The sequence below is a fragment of the Hyperoodon ampullatus genome (assembly GCF_949752795.1).
Source record: "Hyperoodon ampullatus genome assembly, chromosome: 2".
Classification (NCBI taxonomy): domain Eukaryota; kingdom Metazoa; phylum Chordata; class Mammalia; order Artiodactyla; family Ziphiidae; genus Hyperoodon; species Hyperoodon ampullatus.
This window is the reverse complement of record NC_136915.1, coordinates 89,381,217-89,404,445: the sequence shown is the minus strand read 5'-3', so window position 1 is coordinate 89,404,445 and position 23,229 is coordinate 89,381,217. Positions and strand designations below refer to the sequence as shown.

General features: G+C 37.6%; 1 protein-coding gene across 1 annotated transcript in view; it reads right to left on the bottom strand.

The window, feature by feature from the left end:
* Positions 1-3,740: 3,740 nt before the first annotated feature.
* PALMD (palmdelphin) overlaps positions 3,741-23,229 on the bottom strand; it is a 54,371-nt gene continuing 34,882 nt past the window's right edge. Inside the window, exons 4-8 of the mRNA XM_079728425.1 lie at positions 11,715-11,829; positions 11,544-11,577; positions 11,309-11,422; positions 8,307-9,401; positions 3,741-4,094 (exon numbers count right to left, since the gene is read on the bottom strand). Coding sequence (XP_079584551.1) covers positions 4,051-4,094; positions 8,307-9,401; positions 11,309-11,422; positions 11,544-11,577; positions 11,715-11,829 — 1,402 coding nt within the window. The 3' untranslated portion in view covers positions 3,741-4,050. The remainder of the gene's footprint in view (positions 4,095-8,306; positions 9,402-11,308; positions 11,423-11,543; positions 11,578-11,714; positions 11,830-23,229) is intronic.

Sequence of the window (23,229 nt, the reverse complement as noted above, 5' to 3'; positions counted from 1 at the left end):
TAAATGTAAAGGGACAAGGACTTCCCTGGTGGTGCAGTGGTTAAGAATCCGCCTGCCAATGCAGGGAACAAGGGTTTGATCCCTGGTCTGGGAAGATCCCACATGCCGCAGAACAACTAAGCCCGTGTGCCACAACTACTGAGCCTGCACTCTAGAGCCCGTAAGCCACAACTACTGATGCCCACGTGCCTAGGGCCTGTGCTCCGCAACAAGAGAAGCCACCACAATAAGAAGCCTGTGCACTGCAATGGAGAGTAGCCCTTGCTTGCCGCAATTAGAGAAAGCCCATGTGCAGCAACAAAGACCCAACACAGCCAAAAATAAATAAATTAATTTTAAAAAAGAGAACACATTGCAGTGATAAATATGAATGTGCCTAATAACAGACTCCAAAAGACATGAAGAAAAAGTTGACAGAATTAAAGAGAGGCACCCATTCATGGTAAAAATACTCAACAAATGTGGAAAAGAAGGGGATTTCCTCAACCTGATAAAGACATGTAGGAAAAGCTGATAGTTATCATCACATTTAATGGTAAATAAGTGAACACTTTCACCCTAAGATCGAAAACAAGAGTGTCATCACCACTTTGCATCAACATTGTATTAGAGGTTTTAGCAAGGGCAGTTAAGCAAGAAAAAGAAATAAAAGACAACCAGATTGTAAAGGAAGAAATAAAACCATCACTTTTCATAGATGACATAATCTTATACGTAGAAAACCCTAGGGAATCCAGTAAACAACTACTAGAAGAAATAAACAAGTTCAGCAAAGTTATAGTATACAAAATCAATATACAAAAAAAATCAATTGCATTTCTAAACACTAGCAAAAACAATCAAAAGTGAAGTTAAGAAACAATTTCATTCACAACCATCAAACAGAATAAAAGAGGGATAAATTTAAGGAGATGTAAGACTTGTACAATGAAAAATACAACGCATTATTGAAAGAAACTAAAGAAGATCTGATGAAATGGAAAGTAATTTCATGTTCAAAACATTTATGGGTGTATGTCAAAGGTGCATAGGAACAAACAAAGAGCTTGCAGTGGCCAGAGCTGGAGCTATTTGAGCAACAAATTGTGTTGGATTATAACTCAAGTGTAGTGTAAACACCCATGAGTCTACACTGATTTAAATTAATGATTGAATAAACAAATGGGGGAGAATAGACAAATCTCCTGTGCAGAAGAATTTGAAATAGTTGATGTAGATACTCTATCCTCAAGGAGAGTGAGCCTAACTCCCTACTCCTTAAGTATGGGCTGTGCATAGTGAGTTCTTGCCAAAGCATACAGCAAAAAAGAATAATTTTACAGTGAAGTAATCTGACTAAACTATATCAGCCAGGTTATCAAGGTCAACATTAACAGTATGTACTTTCATGTTGAAAGTATGTACCCTTAATATGATGTGATGAAAATGGCAATTTACCTCTTTTGTCTTCCTTTCCCAAACTAATGACCTCAGTCTAATCATGAAAGAAACATCAGACAATTTGCAATAGAGGGACATCTTACACAATACTTAGCCAGTAATTTTCAAAACTGTCAAGATTGTCAAAAACAAGGAAAGTCTGAAAAGCAGTCACAGCCAAGTGGAGCCTAAGAATACATGACAACTAAAAGTAATGTGGTTTTCTGTATGAGATCCTGCAACTGAAAAAAGGACATTAGGTAAAAACTGAGGAAATGTGAATAAACTATAAGACCTTAATTGATAATAATGTATCACTATTGGTTCATTAATTATAACAAATGTACCACACTAATGTAAGATGTTAATAATAGGGGAAACTGGGTGTGGAGTATATGGGAACTTTGTATTATCTTTTGGATTTTTCTCTTAATCTAAAACTGTTCTTTAATGTTGAATATAGTTAGCTATGGGTAGCATAACTCGGGAGTGTGTGTCTCCTCATTTGGGGGAGAAGGTGAGATCTTTTTTTATTAAAGGATAGCTGCATCTTATTAGATGGAAACAGTTGTCTTTTAGTTGCTTGAATGGTCAACAGTATGTAGAAAGATAAACACGGAAGCTGGGTAGAAAAATGAATGGACAGTGCCAGTTTAATGCTTCATCTTTATCTTCATCATTTAATGCTTCATCTCCAAATCCACCCTTCTTTGCCCTGCTTTGTGATGCAAACATTTCTTCTTTGCCAGCTGGAGCAATGTTAGCCTTTGCCAGTAGAGGGTACTGGAGGGATGCTGCATGGCAATAGCAGCAAGAAGGCACCTCACTTCCATTTTCCATCTTTCCTTCCTTTTCCCTGAGCACAGGAGCCAGTGGATTGGTGTGTGGATGGTCCAGACTCACCTCAGCAGCCCTGACTGACCGGCTCCAGCTTTGCACTCAGACCCCATTCTGCCCACCTGGCAGCCAATTCTGCAGCAGCGCCTGCTTTACCCCCAGGCAAAAGACCAGTTCCCACTTCCCACACCTTCTGGCCATGCTGGGCCACTTCTGCATACAAGCCCTGGTCCATGCCTCATGATCTGACAGACAGATTCAGGCTTATGTTGCTTGAACCCAACTGGTGTTACACAGCCTCCCCTTGCAGACTACATCTTTCCCCTTCTGAACCACTTATTCATTCATTTGCTTATTGATCACTTACTAGGTGCCAGGCAGTGTTCTAATAAACTTTTGTGTTCAAAAACCCAAACCCAAACCCAGTGATTTAATCACAAGGATGGCAGAGCTACAAAAGAATGTGCAGATTTGACAAGTCACTTATGCTAAAGTCAGAAGCATGAAAAGGAAGGAATGGGACCCTTGGACCTGGGATGGGGTGTTTGTATTAAAGTGCTTCTGAAATTTGACCTTCCAGATTTCCTGGAACATTCCAGGCCAGCAGAGGAGCTCTTTCCTCCTAGAGAACAACTTCCCCTTGCAGACAACTCATCTGAGGCTGATGCTCTCCAGGTAATGCTTGCCCTCATCAGGATCTGCTTCTTTTACTTCTCATTGCCTCCACACTAGTAGCTAAGATAATTTCATCATGGTCTCACCAGGGCAATTCAGTGTTTTCCCAAGAGAAAACAGACCATTCACTGAAAGACTTGTCAGGACCTGGGTAATTAGCACTGGCACGATCCAGGGGAAGATGTATTTGAGTGGATTTTGAGGGTGTTGGATGGAGGGCAGTATAACAAGGTAAGGCAGGAAATAATTGGTATGGGAGTATTCTCCTTCAAATCATGATTTAACATCCTGGCAAGAATACTTAGGAATGAAATGTTGTACACTTTCTTATTATGTTTTAATATTAGGATTCTAACTTGTTTACAAGAATTGGTCAAACATTAGATCAGATTTGTGTTGAGAATTTGGGAAGTCCTCCATCCAACAGTCTTGGGTCATAATCAGTCATTGTACCCTGGAATTCACATTGAACTGAATGAAAGAAAAGATGGTATTTCAAGAAGACTGAACATATTGGTTATCAACTGTAAAGTCATGTATGCTATTAAGATAATACAAATCCAGTCCCCAAATATGAGGATAATTATTGCATGCACCTTTAAAATGTATGCAAAGACTTTTAAGTCTCAATTGAATTGGTCCTTAGCAGGAGGATGTAGTTGTCTTAGAGCCTTGTTGACTTGGGATGGCATGTTTACTTGTCAGAGTTGAAGATGAATATTTCTGTGATGAGGTGCAGTGGCTTCCTTTGATCTTTCAATCTTTGTGTCAGCAAAATTACAAGGTCAGTTAATAAAATATAGTCGGGCTATTTTAAATAACTTTATTCTTAAATTTAACAAGCTATTATTAGAAATGCTTTGGTATCAATACAATAAAAATATGTTGGTTTCCCCCCCACTGAATCATGTCAAGTAACTGGAAAAGTTAAGAGTTTGTTCTCCCCAGCTTTTTTGGAATTTGTTTCAAATAATGACTACTGCTTATTCACATGGCTTAAAATGGGTATAATTATAATTTTTTGTATCTCAGGAAAAAGAAACAAAATATCCGGAAGAGAAATTTGCAAATGTTTCTTAGTTTCTTCTTCAAAGGGTGTTTACATAGATGGTACACCTCTCAGATAACTTTTTTCCCCAGCTTTGCCATTCTCATCCTTAAGGCTGCAAAATAAAGAAAAAATAGAGAGAGAGTTATGGGAAAAAAAGCTTTACTTTTCACTCTAAATGACCATTACATAGATTGCAGGAAAGTTTGAAACATACCTCAGATGATTTTATCCAACAATGTGAGCATTGTTTTAGTAGCATAAAAAGATAGTAGAAATAATAAGCTATGGTTAACTTAGGGAAGAAGCAGGTTCAGAACTAGAAGGAACCTATTTCTATAAAAATTAAAAGAGCAAACACAGCATAAATTGAGTAAATACAGGATTAGTGCACAGTATCACTATTAGCCATAGATAAACAGCTATGGGTTAATGACTGTTTTGTGCATATTTCTGAGCTATGTACTACTAAAGAGAAAAAAGCATTGACATAAACCTTAATTCATGATGGTTGGGTTATCTTTTAACTCATCAAACTTGGTTATCCCAAGGGGCTTCATCCTTGGGTATAGAATGGCAAGAACAAATTTTTTTAATAACGAAACATTACGAACCAGTATTTAGGAGTTGAAGTCATGATAAAATGTCTTTGTCAAGATATGTTATAAGTACTTTCAAAGGGCAAATTTATCTTTTTAAGAATATTTCACTGCTAATGGTATATTGGATGTAGAAACCATTTTAAAAATGTAGATTTAAAATTCATAACATTTCTCTGATGTTCTGGTATCATGCCATTAATATTTAAGAGTATAGCTGTCTCAGTCATGTTCCAAAAGTTGAGAGATGCTTTCAAGGCACTGATCATTACAATCATATGTAATATGGCCCAAGAACCAGCCATTTAACTGTTTGCAAAATTTTGTTTAATTAAAAAAAATCAAAAAGGGAAATCATGTTTTCTTATTTCACAGCCATATATTAGATGTCTATCAACAAATGAAATGACCCTATTTCTAAGAAGCTCTTTTTCACAAATACGAGAAGGTTGGGGATCTAATATTGTAAGAAGGCCATGGTCATTTTTATTTTCACTCTACTTATATGAATGTTTTCATTTAAATGAAGTCAAAGAGCTTTATTTCCCTTGGAATTTTAAGGGAAATGATTATTTCCAGTGGCAGGATCAAGAATATTCCCTTGAATTCAGGATGAGCTGAGAGAATTTCCTTTGCTCTGTAGCCAGGAGGATGGTGTTGATTGCTGGGAGATGTCGGATGGTGAAACTGAAGGATAGGACTGTGCTTCCACAGCAAGAAGGCAGAAGGCAAGTCTTTATAGGTTTTACTTTGGGATTTTTGGACCTCTATCTTGCCCATACCAAAAACGAAAGCAGAGGAAACGTTCATCTTAAGGGACTTTTGAAGGTCTCTTTTAAGGCTGGGGCAAAATCCTCCTCCCTACAGCTACTCCTTAACTTAGATTCAGTAAATCAGGCATAGCCAGTGTGCTGTGGATTTTCAGTGAAGTTCTTAAAGGACATCTTGGATGTCTGCATCCTCCGGAGTGGGGTAATCCAGTAACTCACTGTCCCGTTTCTTAAGGGGGAAAAAAGAATTCTAGATTGTTAGAGTCTGCTCTTCCTTTCTTTAGGCCTACGGTAAGTAGATGGTGTGAGTTCCAAGTAGATGCGTGGGGACACAGTTTTTGGCAATGGGAAGGCCCCTTGGTGTAGCAGCTAAAAGACCTGAGTCATCAGCTCTCCTTTTTACTTCTCCTTTCTGTTCTTCTCTGTTCTCTATCTCCTCTCCTCATAGCAATTCATACGCATAGTCTTGACTGGTTTTAACTTGAGGGAAGAGAGCTTGCCTCCTTACTCTCGGTATCCCTTGGCTTCTAATGGTTGCCACAGGTTAGCAATTTTGGCACCAATAGCTTTTGAATCCCCCGGAGCTGAGTTTCCCTACCTCTTCATCCTGAAATGCCACTGACATCTGTAAGAGGGGAGAACAGAGCTAAAAGAAGTACAAAAGTAGGTTGGTGAGGATTACAAAAGGGAGTCAACTGTCTGGTTGGTGGGGATAGTAGGGGAGTCCCAGTAAAAGCTTACAGGGGCCACTCGTTGGATGCATCTGGCATTGAGCCAGATACTTTGAACATGATCCTGTTATATTTATTGATACATAAATAAATGGACATAAATTTGCCTAAATTTTCTTGTTGTGTCTTATCCTTTTCAAAGTTTTGGCTAAAAAATCTGATCTTTAGGGTCTCCAGGCTCCACCTTTTTCCATCTTTCTTCCTCCTTCATGTTCTTTTCCAAGTTAAAAATTGCTATTAGGTCAGGTTTTGATAACAGCATTTACACTAAGAGAAAAGAGACTTACACTTATTAACTATTATGCCTACTAGGAATATTTATATTTAGTAGGGCACCTATACCATAAATAAAGGAATGGACTGAAATGGTGGATTTTCAAGTATCAATATGCATTTTTTTGGGGGAGAGGCGTTTAGAGGGAGAAGCTCAACCTAGTTGGTGCTTGTGAAATTGAAATGCATAGGTGGCTATATATTCTATGAATATGGACGTACCCTGAGGGCATATGTCAATATGATATACTTATTTTAAAAAACCCATTAAAAATATCAGTTCTGTAATCCACGTGGTGAATTGGAAAACGGGAATGTAAAATGATATCATAACAGAAGGCAAGGAATTTGGAGCATTCTGTTTATAAGATGATTTGATTGATAGTACAACATTTGTATTGTTACTTTGTCTGGAAAAGGTCTTCCTGTTTTCATTATTTTAGTTCAGTGGCATGATTAGTGTTGTCTGGAAACATTAGTCACTTCCTGTCTTTTTCTCTGGGATATATGTGTTGACATGGGTAAGGGAGAAGGAATAAGGGTGTTCGGGAGGAGCTGGCTAACATCCAAGTTAAAAAACGGGAGGTTTTATAGTGTGTAATGTCACTGCTCTTGACCATAAACAGCATGCTCCTCTTTTCTAAGTCTTCGCTGTTGTTGTTTAAAAAATGAATTTAAGCTGCAAAGTTTGATCATTCTCATGACAGAAAGGAGCTTTTAGTTTTATCAGGTTTCCGTTGTGGGGACACACCATTCAACTCTGATTTAGGAAGATAATATAAGTGCGCACTTACCAAAAGCTTAGAAATTCTTCAGATAATTAAATTTACGATAGGTATGTCTAATTAACTACTTAAAAAATGGAAGAGGTCCATTTTATCATGTTAATTGGCAACCTAAGACTGGGTTTCTTGGTTGCAGAGGAAGAATCCTTCCTGAATGGTGCAGGTACTACCAAAAGTTCTGTAGAATTATCAGGTTGTTTGATTGCTGGATTAGCTGGGACTCAATAGTTATTGCTTTTTAATGAAAATTCTTCTATTAGAACATTTAAAATTACTGCTCCTTTCACAGATCTAGTACGTATGTTGGGTAATTTGATTTATGTCTTTAGCTATTATAATTAATTTTATCAGCTATTATAATTAATTTTATCATATTCATATTTATTGTTTATAAATAAGTAGAATACAATATTCAAGTGATAATAAAGAATCTAAAATTGATGAGCTATCAGTTTTATAGAAAAAGTGTTATTTTCTATTCAATGCTAGAAAAGCTAGATAGCTCTAAAACTTTACAGAGAATGAGAATATGTGGAATGAAAATATTTAGAAAATAAAAAAATAAAATTTCTAAGTTAGGGAAGATTATGTGACATTAAATGTTATAGATAATGTAGAATAAACTGATATTCTTTTTTAAAATGTAGAAAAATTAAGGAAATAAAGTTAATAAAATTATAAAAGTATAGAGAAACAAGATATAACAAAGTAATAAAATATCACATTGAAAATAAAATTTGTTTTTCCTTGCAAAATTAAGGCAATTTGTTAACTTATGTAGGAAGTTTAAATCACAGAGAGACACAAAAGAAGAGCTGGCTTCGATTCTTATGGGAAAAGATCTAATATTCATGATCCAACATGATAGTAATTCAAATACATTCACACCCATACTATGCCAGAAGATGAATTTCAAGTTACTAAGGTCAATCAATGCAGTACCCAAATAAGGCAACAAATTTTTGTTTCACTTTCTTTATCTTTTGAAGTGACTTAATCACTTTGCTTATGATGATAACAGTTCATATCAGCATTAATAAAAAAATCTTAGCATGTATTAGTTTATGAAGTGGTCAAAAAAAGCTGAAAGCATGAGGGTTTGGTAACAACACAAAGAGAAGATTATCACAGGACTAGACAGCAGTGACAAACCTTGTCATTTTTGTTACCTGTTAAGGAGGGATCCTCAGTCCCATCTCCTGCTATCTGAACGTCAAGTGGAGAATGGTGGACAGGGCTGCCTAAGCTTTCTTCTTGCTCTTTCAGGGATATGGAATTTTTGTGGGGAGATTTATGGTTTGTGTTTTCATGGGGATTAACTTCTGATCTCTTTCTTGGAAGTGGTGTTGGTTTGGCAGGCTGGAAAACCTGACTGTAGGGGGCTATGGGATGGTAGGATAGCTTCTCAGCTTCTCCTTCACCCTCCTCCTCATCATCAATCACAACCAGCTCAGCATGGATGACCCCGTCATATCCCGTCAGAAGCTTCTTTTCTTCCTCATTGTCTTCTGCCTGCTGATAACCCATGAAAATCATCGTCACGGGTTCTTTCTCATCCATGTCAGAAGGCAGGGAATGAACAATATTATATCTAATGTCTTCCTCATCCTCCTGGCAAGTAGGTGAAGAACCCTGGCGTTTTGACTTCCCAACTAGTGCTTCACTGGGACTCAGTCCCGCCTTTGGAGAGGGAGCATACCTGTCCTGCATTACATTTGATTCTTCCCAAGGAGTCATCAGCCTCTTTTGCTGGGTGTGAGGTGTCTCCTCTGCTTGTTGAGTCATTGATCGGGGTTGAGGTATTGGCCGAACGGGACTGATGTGATTGAAGCTGTTGACGCTCTCCTCTGAAAGTCCATTGTCCATGTTGCGTGCGGATCTATTCACATCATTACCCAGTCCATTAGCTTTAATCTTTATCCTTCCTTGAAAGTTTGGTCCAGGAGTTACCTTCTCTCTCTGTGGAGTTGTAGGTCTGCAAAATGGATTGGCATATACAGGCTCATGATACTCTGTTGGGGATTTAGAATTTCTCTCTGAAGCTTGTCTTAAAAGTTCCTCTACTTCAACTGGTGCCAGGCCATCGGTGCCGTTGTATGCTGCACTGTGATTAGAGCTTACTGCATATACTGACTTTTGCCCATCGTCATAAACTTTTATCCCTGTACCTTTAAAGTCATCTGATGGGAGAGGTATTGAAGACAGGACTGTGCTTTCTCCGGTCTTCAAGTCTTTTTCAACTTTGATTTCCATGGCATACAAAGCTGTTGAGAGACAAATTTGATCCCTGATTTAGTTAACTTTTTCTCTTGTAAACTAGCTAGCTTTCACAGTGTTTATTATTTTTTTTATTATTATTCTTTTTCTTGCGGTACGTGGGTCTCTCACTGCTGTGGCCTCTCCCGTTGCGGAGCACAGGCTCCGGACGCGCAGGCTCAGTGGTCATGGCTCACAGGCCTAGCCACTCTGTGGCATGTGGGATCTTCCCGGACCAAGGCACGAACCCGTGTCCCCGGCATCGGCAAGCGGACTCTCAACCACTGCGCCACCAGGGAAGCCCCACAGTGTTTATTTTTATATTAAGTATCCCCTTTGTGTTCTTTTATGAGATGTCTTTTTAAATTTTGATTTTATTCATTAATGATATAATGACTAATAGTTTAATGACATGGGTTTTTATATAAGGATGTATGAAATTACTGAAAAAATGGAAAGGACTGAAGAAGAGAAGCTGATTGGAGAAGAGAAACTGATGGTTCCTAACGGTAAGGATTTTCATTGGGGAACAAAAAGATATCCCCTTTCTAATGAATAAATCCAACACAACAGATTTACATTCTTACATTGCTCAGGAATCAGATCTTTTTTTTAGTGAGGAAGAATATGTCACTCTGTGCATTACTGTAGATAAGAGGCCAAGCACTGTATATTTTATTGTTACAGCCTTGCTGCACAGGCCAGCAGCCTGTTGAAATTAGAGAGGAGTGTTCTAAAATTTTCCCAACTGGGAGGTTGTTAAATGTAGAACTGGTATAGAAGGGGGAGGGAGTAGGCTAGAATCACATGCTTCTCATTTTGCCTTATGTTTCTTTTCATTTTCACTCCCATTTTTAAGAAGGGCTAAAAATAGAGCAATATCAGTTATACTAAAACAACTGAACTGGGGAGAACTGGTTGATTTTAGGGAAGTTGAAATCTGCTTCATGTCCCTGGCAAGATCCTGAGGGCTGTGATTTTAACTGGCAGAGCAAAGCTAATGGAATCTTGGGCAAAATTACAACGTTGTACTGCCTGCTTTATTGTGTGCTCTTGCCTTCCTCTTTGAATGCATCTTGCATGTCATCTCTCCTCCGTAGCCCAGTGGTTCTTGGCCTTCCCTGGCTACCCAAATAAAACTGCAACACCTTCTCCCACACTTGCCCTATCCCTCTTCTCTGTTTTATTCTTCTCTTTAGCATTTTCACTTCCTAATATGATATATTTTATTTGTTCACCTAATTTTTAATCTATTTTCTCCTTTAGAATGTCAGCTCTATGAGGGCAAAGATTTTTTTGTGTTTTATTCATTATTGAATTCTTAGTGTGAGAACTGAGCTTGGCATAGAGTAGGGGGTTCACTGAATATTTGTTGAATGAATGAATGAATGAATGAATGAATGACTACTTCCTGCAGATAGAGTGTAGCTTCTCTTTTCGCTCTAAAATTCAAAGGTTTCCTCTCTGCCCCAATACAAGCCTTCATTTTCCCTGGGGCTTTGAAGTGTTAGTGTCATGCAAATCATTCCCACATGGGGGTAAATAATGCCGAGCCTTCTCAAGGGGAATATTTTCACTTCATTCATTTCATTTCATTTTATTCTAGTGTCTACTACATGGAATATGTTGGGAGAGACATTTTTGAGCAGGGGAGCTTTGCTTTAAGAGCTTCTTGTCTCCTTCAGGCCTTTATCTTCCCTGTTCTTACCTAGTTTGCTGGGGAATGAAATGCGTGGAATAAATATTGTAACCTCATTATCCCTACCTTTGTAAGTGACTCACATACCTCATGGAACTTTGTAAAATGGGCCATTGCTTAACCTGGAAGGATAGAATGTCACAGCAAGTTGCTAATATTTGATGTTGTAAAATCTGAATTTGAGAACCTACCATTGAAGACAGATTTTTCGTATACCTTTTCTATTTTGTTCATCATCTTCTATTCCTTCATTTCTTTCCTTCCTTAATCTGGAAGGTATGTAGGATTTTGGAAGGTCAGGGATATTAGCATAGATGTCTTCAATTGACTCTGTAAAATCAATATTAATTTAAAATATATTTAGAATATATTTACCATAAAGGGAAAAATTTCAGTGGGCTTGTCAAAAAATATCTCAGTTAGACATAGCATAGACTGCTCAAAAACATACCTCCTGATGTTTCTTCCTTTTCCACCTTCACAGACTATAAGAAAAAAGAATTCTCCATGATTAATACAGTATAAAAAATAAATTCTAAATATGGATATATTTTGAAGAATTATATACTATTTGTGGAATCACTTTGGGAGGGATTCAGTTTTAAAATTAGCTAATGCCTACCCGTATTATGTCTTCTGTTGTCCTCTCAACTGATTTTAGTTTCTTTAAAATTGCCTCTTCATTGGTTGAGATTTGCAGTTCGGCTTTTTCAAGATCTTGGATGTCTTTCTCAAGTCTGAACAAAAAGATATACTTTATATTACTTAAGACAGTACAAATACAGAGCTCTCAAATATATATTCCCCATATACAAACTTTACTTGGAATATTGAATGTAAGTATACAGATACCTTCTAAGAACTTAGCATCACACCAAACATCACATTAAGTACATAGAAGATATCCAATACCTGACTTTGGCTTAACAATTTTCAATTAAAGTTTTTTATTTTTTATTTTTGACAAAGGGGATTCTTAGGTAAAATATTTGACCCTTGGTCCCATTTTCTTCATTGCAACTACTAATGTTACTTCCACATGAAACAGAGATTTCTTTTACAAAGAGACTTAAGTTTAAAGTTGGACCAAAAGGAATGGTCCATCTGTCATTATCCTGTAGATTGCTAATTTTTCTTACACAAGTTTTCATATAAATTGTTTGGAGAAAACATTATAATTTGGTTTTCTAGCCAAGCAACACTTTGTAACATTATAATTATTAAATTTGATTTAAAATCATAGCTATTTAACACTTAAAAACCCTGCATATCTTAACATTGAGAATGACACTTCATTTTAATTTCACAGTTCTCTAAAAGTTGTACCATATTATACAGAGTAGAGTGAAGAGGTGAGAAATGGACAAAATCTAGTACAGTGGCCTCAGCTGCTGCTGTTTATGGAGACTACCTTTCCTAGAAAAAAAAATGTTATCACATGACCTGACAAAGTATAAGGGAACTCATAGGGACAGAAACAGACATTTGAAATTAGATTGTTGCTTTCTGAGCTGGTATCTAGACTAGTTTAGAGCTGCATGTCAGATTCAAGTTAATTCCAGGGTGTGGCATCATGACCTCTATCCTGGATAAAAACACACAACCACTAGCATTCACAAAGTTAGTAAAGTTGGCCCTGGGCAGCCATGAAACACATGTAGTTTCTCAGCCAAATACTCCAAGCTCTCAAATCAGCTGCCTCAAAGGATGGCTGCTTAGATATAGCAGCTAGTTCAGGAGATGACAGCTGTGGGTATTAGTGTCAGCTAAAATAATTGTCAGTTTTTTTGACTTCCTTCTTTGAGATGGTCATGCATCTGGCAGCTCAAAATTCCTGTGCTACTGTCACACCAATAAAGAGTCCAAGCTGTGGTCAAGCAGATCATTCTCCTACTTATTGCTTTCGATTCAAAATTCTGACTTTCCTCCTGCCTCTAGCTGTTGGTAGTTGGCTGTTTATAGCTGAGGAGGTTTTCTTGCATATCATAGAACTCCAAGTAAAATGCAGTACCTCTGGTTTCTTAGAAGTTACTGAGATGTGACGCCATTCTATTAAATTCCCTCCACATCCATGGAGCACATTTGCCCATCAGTAGAGTTGTGGGGATATATGTTGGTTGGTACAGTAGAAAGTTCTGTACTGAAAGTGATATATCTGGGTTATTCTGTTTCTGCTACTCACTACTTGTGAGAGCCAATTCTTTTAACTTGCCTGAAACTCAGTTTTGTAACATGTACAATGAGAATATAGCACCTGCCTTACTTCATACAGAAACACGGTGAAGCTAAGAAGCAGTGATGTATTTGAAAGCACATTACATATAATTGATATCAGATGTAAATATTATTATGGTATAATTATCAAAGGTTTTCTGCAATACACCATGTCTATTCCATGTCCTGTTCTGCAGGGTCCTTTACCTGACAGCATGTTAGAGACAGTCTAATGAGGGGCTTTTGGGTAGAAAACAAGAAGGTTCAAGTCATTGCTGTATAAAGCTCTGGGACCTCAGGATCCAGCTGTGGAAACAGGCGGACCTGGGTTTGAACTCTGGTTCATCTGTCAAGTTCCTGGGTGACCCTAGACAAGTCACCAGACCTTGCTAAGTCTCATTGTCTTCATTCATTCATTCAAAATGTTTGTTTAGCATCTACTTTATACCAGACACTATCCTATTTGCTGGGTTATAACAGTGAACAAAACAGAGTTCCTGTCCTCAAGAAGTTTACATTCTAGTGGACAACACACTAACACAGGGGCTGGCAAATAGTAAATACTTTAGGCTTTGCAGGCCACATTTGGTTTCTGTTGCATATTCATCTTTCATATTTTCCCTTTTATAACATTTTAATAATATAAAACAAATTCAATTTCTAGCTCATGGCTATATAAAAAGTAGGCCAGGGCTAGATTTGCCAACTCCTGTAAATGTTGTGTGTGTATGACCCAGGATCAAATCTAGCCCTGGACTTTATATATATACATATACGGATATATCCGTATATACATCTCATATATATACTTATAAACACACATATATGCAAATATATATACATAATAAACAAATATGTGTGTATGCACACATATATACATTTATTTATGAAGAAAAATGTTTCCATGAAAAAAGTAGCATAAGGACTATAAACAGAAGAATAAGGGAGATGGAGAGTGCCTGGGGAGGGGGCTCTATTTTACAGAGTGTGGTGATGGGGAGTCTTTCTGACAATGTGTCATTTGAGTAGAGATTGAAGGAAATGAGGGAGGGACACACAAGGGTGTCGGGAGAGTGTGCTTCATAGAGAGGGAAGAATAATTTCAAAACTTGAAATGAGAGGCAAGGGAATAAGGAGGTGAGTGGTGAGAAATAAAGTCAGAGAGGGGGTAGCCACCAGATCATAGGGGGCCTTCTGCATGATAAGGCCTTTGGGGAGCCTCTGGGAATTCTGAGCAGAGGAGAAACATGCCAAGACATGAAATTTAAACAGTTACATTGGCCGCGGTGTTGAAAATAGACTGGAGGGGGACAAACATGGAGGTCTCAGTTGTTGAAATAATTCGGATGAAGATGGCTTAATCCAGGGTCCTTGCTGGTAGAAGAGTGAGAAGTGATTGGATTCTGGAAATATTTCAAAGGAAGAGCTGCCAGGTTATGTCCATAGATTACATATGAGAAGTGAGAGAAAGAGAGATGTCAAAGGTGATTCCAATGTTTGTAATCTGAATAATTGAAAAAATGTGAATGCAATTGACCAAGCTAAACTGGGAAGGAGAAGGAAGGAGCTTGGTGGGGAAGTGTTAAATGTGAGACAGTCAAATGGTGATATGGAGAGGACAGATATAAAAGTTGGGAGCTCAGTGAAGTCTGGGTTTGAAGATATAAAGTTGGGAGTTGGTATTTATAGCCATAGGAGTGGACAAGATTTCCTAAAAAGTTAGAGATTCCAAGGACTGAATCCTGGGGCAATTAAGCATTTAGAGGTCTGGGCAATGTTATCTACTTCGTAGGACTTAATAAGGAATAAAATAAAAGAAATAGCGAACACTTGGCAAATGCTAGTTTCCTTCTGTCTCTGCCCTTTTCTATTCCTGGGGCACAGAGATAGAGCTCTTGATCTGCCTGGGCAATTACATCTCAGGGAAGTATGAAATGCACTGGTATTGGTAGTTGTTTTCCTCTGTAGAGAGGCCCATGCGTAACGTAATGTCATGTAGTTCTCATGAATATCTTTAGACTAATATGGTAAGAATATGAGGTTGAAAGCCTGCTAACCTCATCAGAGTATCTGCTAATGAATGTTTTTGAAGGTTTTCAAGTCCTCAGTGAAAGCTGAATTAATATGAGGTTGTCGTCAAATGACACATCATGATATGTTTGTGAAAACCAAATAGAAACAAACACACACCCCTTTTCTCTTCTTTATAACAATTACAAACAACTCTCCATTAAATAGGTTAATAAGGAAGTATCTTAGTGCTAATTACTTAGAATTGCAAAATTCTGCCAGGAGATGCTTACAGATATAGAACATTTCTTAAAATTCTCACTTCAATATGCTATTTTTATATGTTGATTTGATACTTCTGTATATTATTTGTGGATAACATAAATATTATTAAGAGAAAAACGTTAGACGTTTTTTGTTCTGACAGAGATTTCTAAAAGATTAGAATGTCAGTGGAAGTAATGGGAGACCTAGGAAATAGTAATTGAAGATAAGGAACTGGCTTCTCTCTAGCCTACTCCCTCAAAAGACCAGAACTCAGAGGGGCAGGCACTGTGGTAGCCCAGCAGTAGAAGAAGAGGCCTCACAACCTCTATACCATATGATGTATCAAGTTTTGGGGGAATGAGGATTCTTAAGGAACATAAAACAAAAATTACAACTGGTAGGCAGGTACTATCTTTGTATAGTTAGTACAGTGGGTCTCAACTGATGGCAGTTTCTTCTCTGAGGTCATTTGGCAACGTCTGGACACATTTTTGGTTATCACAGCTTGAGAAGTGCTACTGGCATCTAGTGGGTAGAGGCTGGGGCTGCTGCTAAACATTCTGAATGCACGGCACAGTCCCCCACAACAAAGACTTGTCTGGTTCAAACTGTCAATAGTGCTGAAGTGGAGAAATGCTGGGCACCTAATACAGTGCCTGGTGTAGTACAGGTGCTTGATACATGCTTTACAAGGGATTTTGATATATCTACCTCTGGTATATTTTTACTTTTTCCTCATTATTTCTCTCTTCCATTTAGCTTAATATAGAATCCAAAATTATTATTTTTTGAATAGAATTTGATCATCCTATTTTTATTTAAAATTATCATTTGGGTTCAGTTGATTTTCAAATCACTCTCTCTCTATATATAAATATATATTTATTTCTTGGCTCAGTGACCATTCATAACTGAGAGTATACTTAGCCCTGATTTGAAGCTCCAAAAATGCAGGGAATTCCCTGGCGGTCCAGTGGTTAAGACTCCGTGCTCTCACTGCTGAGTGCCCAGGTTCAATACCTGGTTGGGGAACTAAGATCCCACAAGCCGTGTGGTGCAGTCCAAAAGAAAACAAAACCAAAAAATGCAGGGCTTAAATTAGGGCCTCATATCCAATCCTTTTCCAAAGGTTTTGGGTGGAGAGAAAATTTAGCAAGTGTAAGTGAAGAATTGGGGAAATATATAACTATATATCTGTATGTGTGTGTAGGTACATTCATGTATACACATATATGTATATATGTATGTCTGTATTTTTGTGTGTGCATATATAAAATTTTAGTTTTACATATAAAAATATAAATTTATGTGTATATACATGCATATGTAAAACTAAATTTGTTTTACTTGGAAAGCTTCGGGTAGGTCGCTGGGGGATAACTCTCTAACTTTCACCTACTTATCTCTCAGCTGATGGGTTAGAATTTCCATAAGTGCTACCACCCCCACCTCTAGAAGGTATTACCTTCCCGAATGGGAATTAAGCTCCTAGAAATGCTGATTCAGTTTGGTGAGAAACAGGCAGCAGAGAAAGAGAAATATCCTTCCTGGTGCCTCCTGGGCTGTTAGGCGGGGTCTGATGGATGAGTTAGTACCTCTCTCAGTTTCTGAGAGATGGTGAGCAGGCATCATGTGCCAATTTAGATAAGCAAAGTACATGAAAAAGGATTTGTAATGCTATCCATTATTGGAATCTTTCTTCTCCTTGCTTATTTGCTGGAGAAAAAGAGGGTTATTTACAAGAGCTCCCTAGTTGAAAGCAGGTAGCTTTCATTTCATGCACTGTTCTAGTAATAATTTTCCTTAATCATCATGAGATAATATCCCCAATCCAATTCCAACACGCAAGTTATTGTCTTAGAAAAAGGACAGCACATTAATGCTGCATGCGCCAAGAAAGGGTTATTTCAGAAGGCAATTTTTCTGCTGCTAAGGGTCCATTTATCTCTTTCAGTTTTTGGTGGCATTAACAAGTATTAACAACCTGACGGGGTTTGCTATTAGGCGCCAAACAAATGAGAAATCAGGAGAAAAAAATTCAAAAGTTTATACCCTACCTTACAGTACTTCACTTGTTAGCGATTATAACAACATTTAATATGTACTGCGTATTTACACCGTACCAGGCACTGGCCTAATTAGTCCTCACAACAACCCCCATGAGTACTGTTATTAGTTCCCTTCAACAGGTGAGCAAACTGGGCACCTAGAAAGAAAACTGGTCCAGAGGCTTACAGGTAGCCTGTGACAGGATGGAATTTGAAATCAAGTCTCTGCCAATAGAGCCTGAGCTCTGAACTCCTTGCTGATTAGCCACCATGGGAACAAAACTTTAAAAAATGGATTCTTATGAACTTACAAACAACATTCACTTGCTCAACAGTACAAAAGGATTTTTTTTACTTTCTATGATAATAAAGTGAAGATTGACATGCTAGCTGGGGTCTACCACAATGTAACAGTGCTGACTCATTACCTGTAAAGCTAATATTTCTCTTCTGATCTTCATTAGAGTGATTTTTTTGTGCTGAGAATTTCTCTGCTTAGTGGTCTAGTCAGTATGACCAGGATTAAAGTCCAGGCTTTGTCATTTTTCTCTTTGGCTGCTTTGGTTTTTGGTAGGAGTTCTTAGCATAGTCTTTTTCAAACAGTCTGAGGTTTTCTAACCTAGTGCTACTTTATAGAGAGATTTTCTTTGCTTGGACACAAGATTATTGTTCAAAATAATGGAAGCTTTAGGTCTTAAATATAAAGCTGGTTATACAATTTGATTACAACTCCACAATTTGAATGTAACCACCAATGCTATGTTTGAAATTAAATTTATGACTGGCTTTAGCTATATACGTTGAAAGGACTGATGAATTAACACTTATGTCTTGGTAACTCAAGCTCTCTTGTTAAAAGCCAGCACTACATAAAGAGAGTGCCAAATGGCCACTTCTCTGGGATGGCCTGAGTCAGCAGGTCTTAGACCCAGGCTGTGACACTATTGATGTACCTCTGAGACCAGTTGATGGAAGTGCTAGGACCACCTCTCCAAGCCCACCCCAGGCTAGACAAAGAAGGACCCAGCTTCTTTTTGGGACTTACAGGCTCTCAGATATGTTTGCCTCCAACAGGGTGTTGAATTCAACATGGAGTTGTAAGCAGTTGTAATCCCTGACTCTTCCCTTGGGCCAGAGATTCTTTCTTTTCTTCCCCACTGAATCTTGGGAGAACAGGAGGTGGCTGGTGGTTTACCTATGTTTTGTGAGGGTTTTTTTTTGTTGGGGGAGGTCCACTTTTTTTTCCCCAGCTCTACCCATGGAAACAGAAAGTAAGCTCATATCAAAGCTAACTCACTTGGCATAATTATTGACTCCCTCCAAGCTTCAGTTTTCTCATTTGAGGAATAATATTCACAAAGGGTTTTTTTTAAGGGGGTAAATGAGATAATGTTTGTAAGTGTCTAGCACAGGGCTTGACATAGAGGAATTCCTAAATAATGATTAGTTACTCCTTTCTCTTCCTCAGTTTTCTAGGGAGAGGAGGGCCCTCTCTGACAACTCCAGTGAAAGAGAAAATCTACCGGGTCCATTTTTGGATTTGATCTTCAACCTTGATATCAATGATTTTAGAGCAAGCATGGTGCTAATATAGCATCAGAAACACCTAGAGAGGTGGGATAGGGAGGGTGGGAGGGAGACTCAGGAGGGAGGAGATGTGGGGATATACGTGTATGTATCGCTGATTCACTTTTTTATAAAGCAGAAACTGGCACACCATTGTGGAGCAATTATACTCCAATAAAGAGGTTAAAAAAAAGATAATAAACATGTATAACACCCCCCCCAAAAATAAAACAAAATAAAATAAAATGTGCTCCACTCCAAAAAAAAAAAAGAAACACACCTGTCCTTTAAAATACTGTTCTAGACAGAACACAAAAAGCAGTGCTCTAGCATTATTAGAATTTTCATAACATTTATGGGGATAGTGTCTATTTAATAAATGTGATTTAATAAACGATGTCTATTTAATTAAAGAAAGAATATGCTAGTTTGCTTTGACAACCCACTGATTTCTCCCCAAATCCATTCCTCCTGTTCTTTTTAGTAATAGAACTCCCTGAGTTTTATGTGTCTCCCTGCTGCCCTCCTACAGACTACTGTTTCCCAGTCTTATTTGCATTGAAATGATGTCATGTGACTAAATTCTGGCCAATAGGGTATTAGCAAGCATAACCTCTGCAATTTTCAGGTGATATCCTTAAACTAGAGCTGTTTGCCCTCCATTTATCTTCCCCTTCCTAAGCTGAAATGAGGATGTGGTGATGGTCAGCTGCCTTTAACCTTACAACCAAGGGCATCCCTTAGGGGGTAGCAAAGCAATAACACAGCAAGAAACAGGGTCTCTTGATCATCTCATGTAATGTTGCTGCTCCCCTCCCTTGAATTTCTCCCAGCTAGGATTGTTATGTGTAGGAGGAAAATGAACCTTTCTAATCTTGTTTAAGCCACTGTTCTTCTGGAGGCTTTTAAAGCAAAAAATCCAGTATGTTAATTATTGTATAACCTTATGGAAGATGAGTCTTGGTGTGACAAATTTTATGAAATTTTTTCATAATTTTTTTTGTAGATTTGCAGAATTAATTATTAGTATCTTGCACTTCAGGAAGTTCACCAGTAACAATAGAATAATAAATCAGTTTTTGCTCCGAGTGGTTAAAGAATTTACATGTTTCTAAATGATATATCAAACCTGACATCGTTTGTGTTGACATAAGCTAGTTAATATTGAACGGCTAAGGTTTGCAATGAAAAAAGGGAGTCATTTTATTTTTTAATCATAACATCTAAAAAATTTGCTCTGAAATTGCAATGGATACTATTGAATACACATAGTTGATGACTTTAATTAGGTATTATTGACTGTTGTGTGTTGATCACATGTAATGGGCAGATACATTATTACTAATGGGTCAGATGTTATAGATATTTTACTTTTACAGATAATGTGGCCAATGGGAATGTCAAACTATATTTTCCAAATAAAATTGGGAGTATGTAATCAGGTAGAAGGTAGGTTGTTTTGTTTTATTTTTAAAGTTGGGGTCCAATAACTTTCATCAAACATTTAACAAACTTTTATTAAGCACCTACTACATGTCAGACACATTTTTTCACCAAACTGAAATAAAAGTATATCAAAAAAGATGAAGAATGCTCCTATGCATGGACATAGGACAAGAATTGCCTTTCAATCGGCCCTTGCCAAAGAGCATATATCATAAGAAAGCTCTAACCCACAAGCGCAAATAATCACATGCCATGAGTAAGCCTGCCAGAGAATTAAAGGGCATTTGGCATACAGCAAACACTAAGTTTGCCCCGAGTCAGATCTACTGCCTCTAACCCTGAGCACTGAAGAACAGGACAAGCAATACAGCACAGTAGCTTCATGATAACTAGAAGCAGAGAGCTGGCCCAAGAGTGACATTGAAACAAGTGCCAGTTTGCTCTGATAATTGGGAACAGAGCAGATGTTTAGAAGAGCTGAATAATTTATAGTTACATGTGAGCAGATTTTACACATCTCTTAATATAACTGTAAATATTAACAATTATCTTATGGGCAGACAATACTATCATGATTTGAAACTGCCTGGTAGGCATTCAAGAGAGTGATTTAGTAGAAAACCAAACCCTCTCATTCAGAATAATATTTTGTAAATTAAGGTATGCATTTGCCATGAAAAACAAGAATCCAAACCGGTTTTCAGAGAATAAGCTATTTTTATGTGCAAGTTACAAACGTGATTTTCAAATGAACACAAATAAACGTACACCCAGGAGGTTGGTGTGATATAGCAAATTGGTTAGTTATGGGCTTCTCAGATGTTTTGCCAGTGACCTTCAAATACTGTCGTAGCCAGGTCATGGCAAGTTAACTGCAGATATGCTTACCCATGATTTTGGAAAGCTTTTTTTTCTTTAAAAAAAAAATTGTAGGGGAAAACTATTTTTAGTGAATATACTACTTGTAACCATATTATGAAATGACAAAACATATTCAGTGATGTATACAGCCAGTGACTCCCTCCATTCAGAAATAATTACTGACTTAGTGTCTTGTAACCCTTAACATTTATGTCTAACAGTATTATAGAGCAGCCACTATATTTTCTACTTCCTATCCACTTCATTTTGACTTTGTGCCTAGTGTTAATTGTTCATATTTGATGCCAAGAACAGGACTCTTATTATTTGAACACCAAAAATATAAATTCCAACCTCAGTATAACACAGAATAACCAACAAAGGCCAGTTAGCCTGGGGTGGTCTAAATGAACTAAGTGACATTTGCTTTATGTCAGACAAAAGATGCATTGCAAGGAGGGTGGTGTGGAAGTTTTCTGAGCTATAAATTTAGTGTCTGGGGACTCTCCTGGGGAATGGGGAAGCCAAGGCCCTATGGCAGCACAGACCTTTCTCTAACACAATGAGTCTCTGCTTTTGAACATGACCGCCACCTGGAAGATGGATCACTGAAACAAACTCTCCTCCCACTTTCTGGATTGTTCAGTTGTTCCTTTTTTCCTTCTTTACTCATGCCAATATAGCCAAAGATCTATGACATCCCTGTTAACGGCCTTAAACTTGTGTTTCAAGTTACCGAATATTGTTTTGAATGAGATATTTAATGTAAAAGTACATTGAAAAGTTAAAGGATGTAAAGAGAGGTAAACAAATAAAAATTTGCTTTGAGGAGTTTATGATTCTTAAATCTCCTCTAGAAGAACAGACTCATATGAGGCAGGTTCTTAATAAATGTTCATTGAAATGAATCAAAAATAAGCAGGGTGAAGCATGATGGAAAGGGTCTGGAGTCAGAAAGATCTGTGTGTGACTTATAGGTCAGTTGTTAAAAGGTTCATAGCTTTCTGTGCTTTAGTGTCTGTATGTGTAAAACAAGGCTAATTAGACTCCCCTCAGAGAACTGTCATTCTCAAAATAATGCTTAGTACATAATATATACTCTGTAAAGGATAGCTGTTGTTACTGAATTGCAGTCGGGTGAGGAGAGGACTCTCAGAGGTTATTCTAATCTACCTTTCAGCTTACCATTGTGGTGGGGGAGTGTTTATTCTAGTTAACCATTTAATCCTTATTTCTACTAACATATAAACGAGATTGGCAGGTATGAGCAAGAGAGAATGCTGGAAGGCAGGGATAAGGAAATAAAAGAGCATAGGAAGAAGGAGAAAAGTGAGAAAGTAAAATGATGAGATGGTAAAACATGCTATCAACAATTGCCTCAAAAACCAGGGGCACTATAGCCACGTAACTTTGCCCTTGACTCAAGATAGTTGGGTGTTTATTTTTTATTTTTAAAAAAATTTCAAGACATTCCTTTGTAGTTTATTAACATTCAAATCACTGTCTAATCTTCATCTGGTCTCCTTAAATATGTGGTATTTTCAAGTCCATTCATCCATCCATCCATCCATCATTCATTCATTTATTAAGCTATGTAGTCATAGATATTCCTACTATGTGCTAGGAATTGTATTTTTTTGTGGGGGGGGGGAGATAAATTTCCCCCCTTTCCTTATGCTGGAAGTTTGGTTAACTTAGCTCTTTTTGTTAAATTAAAAAAGCTCC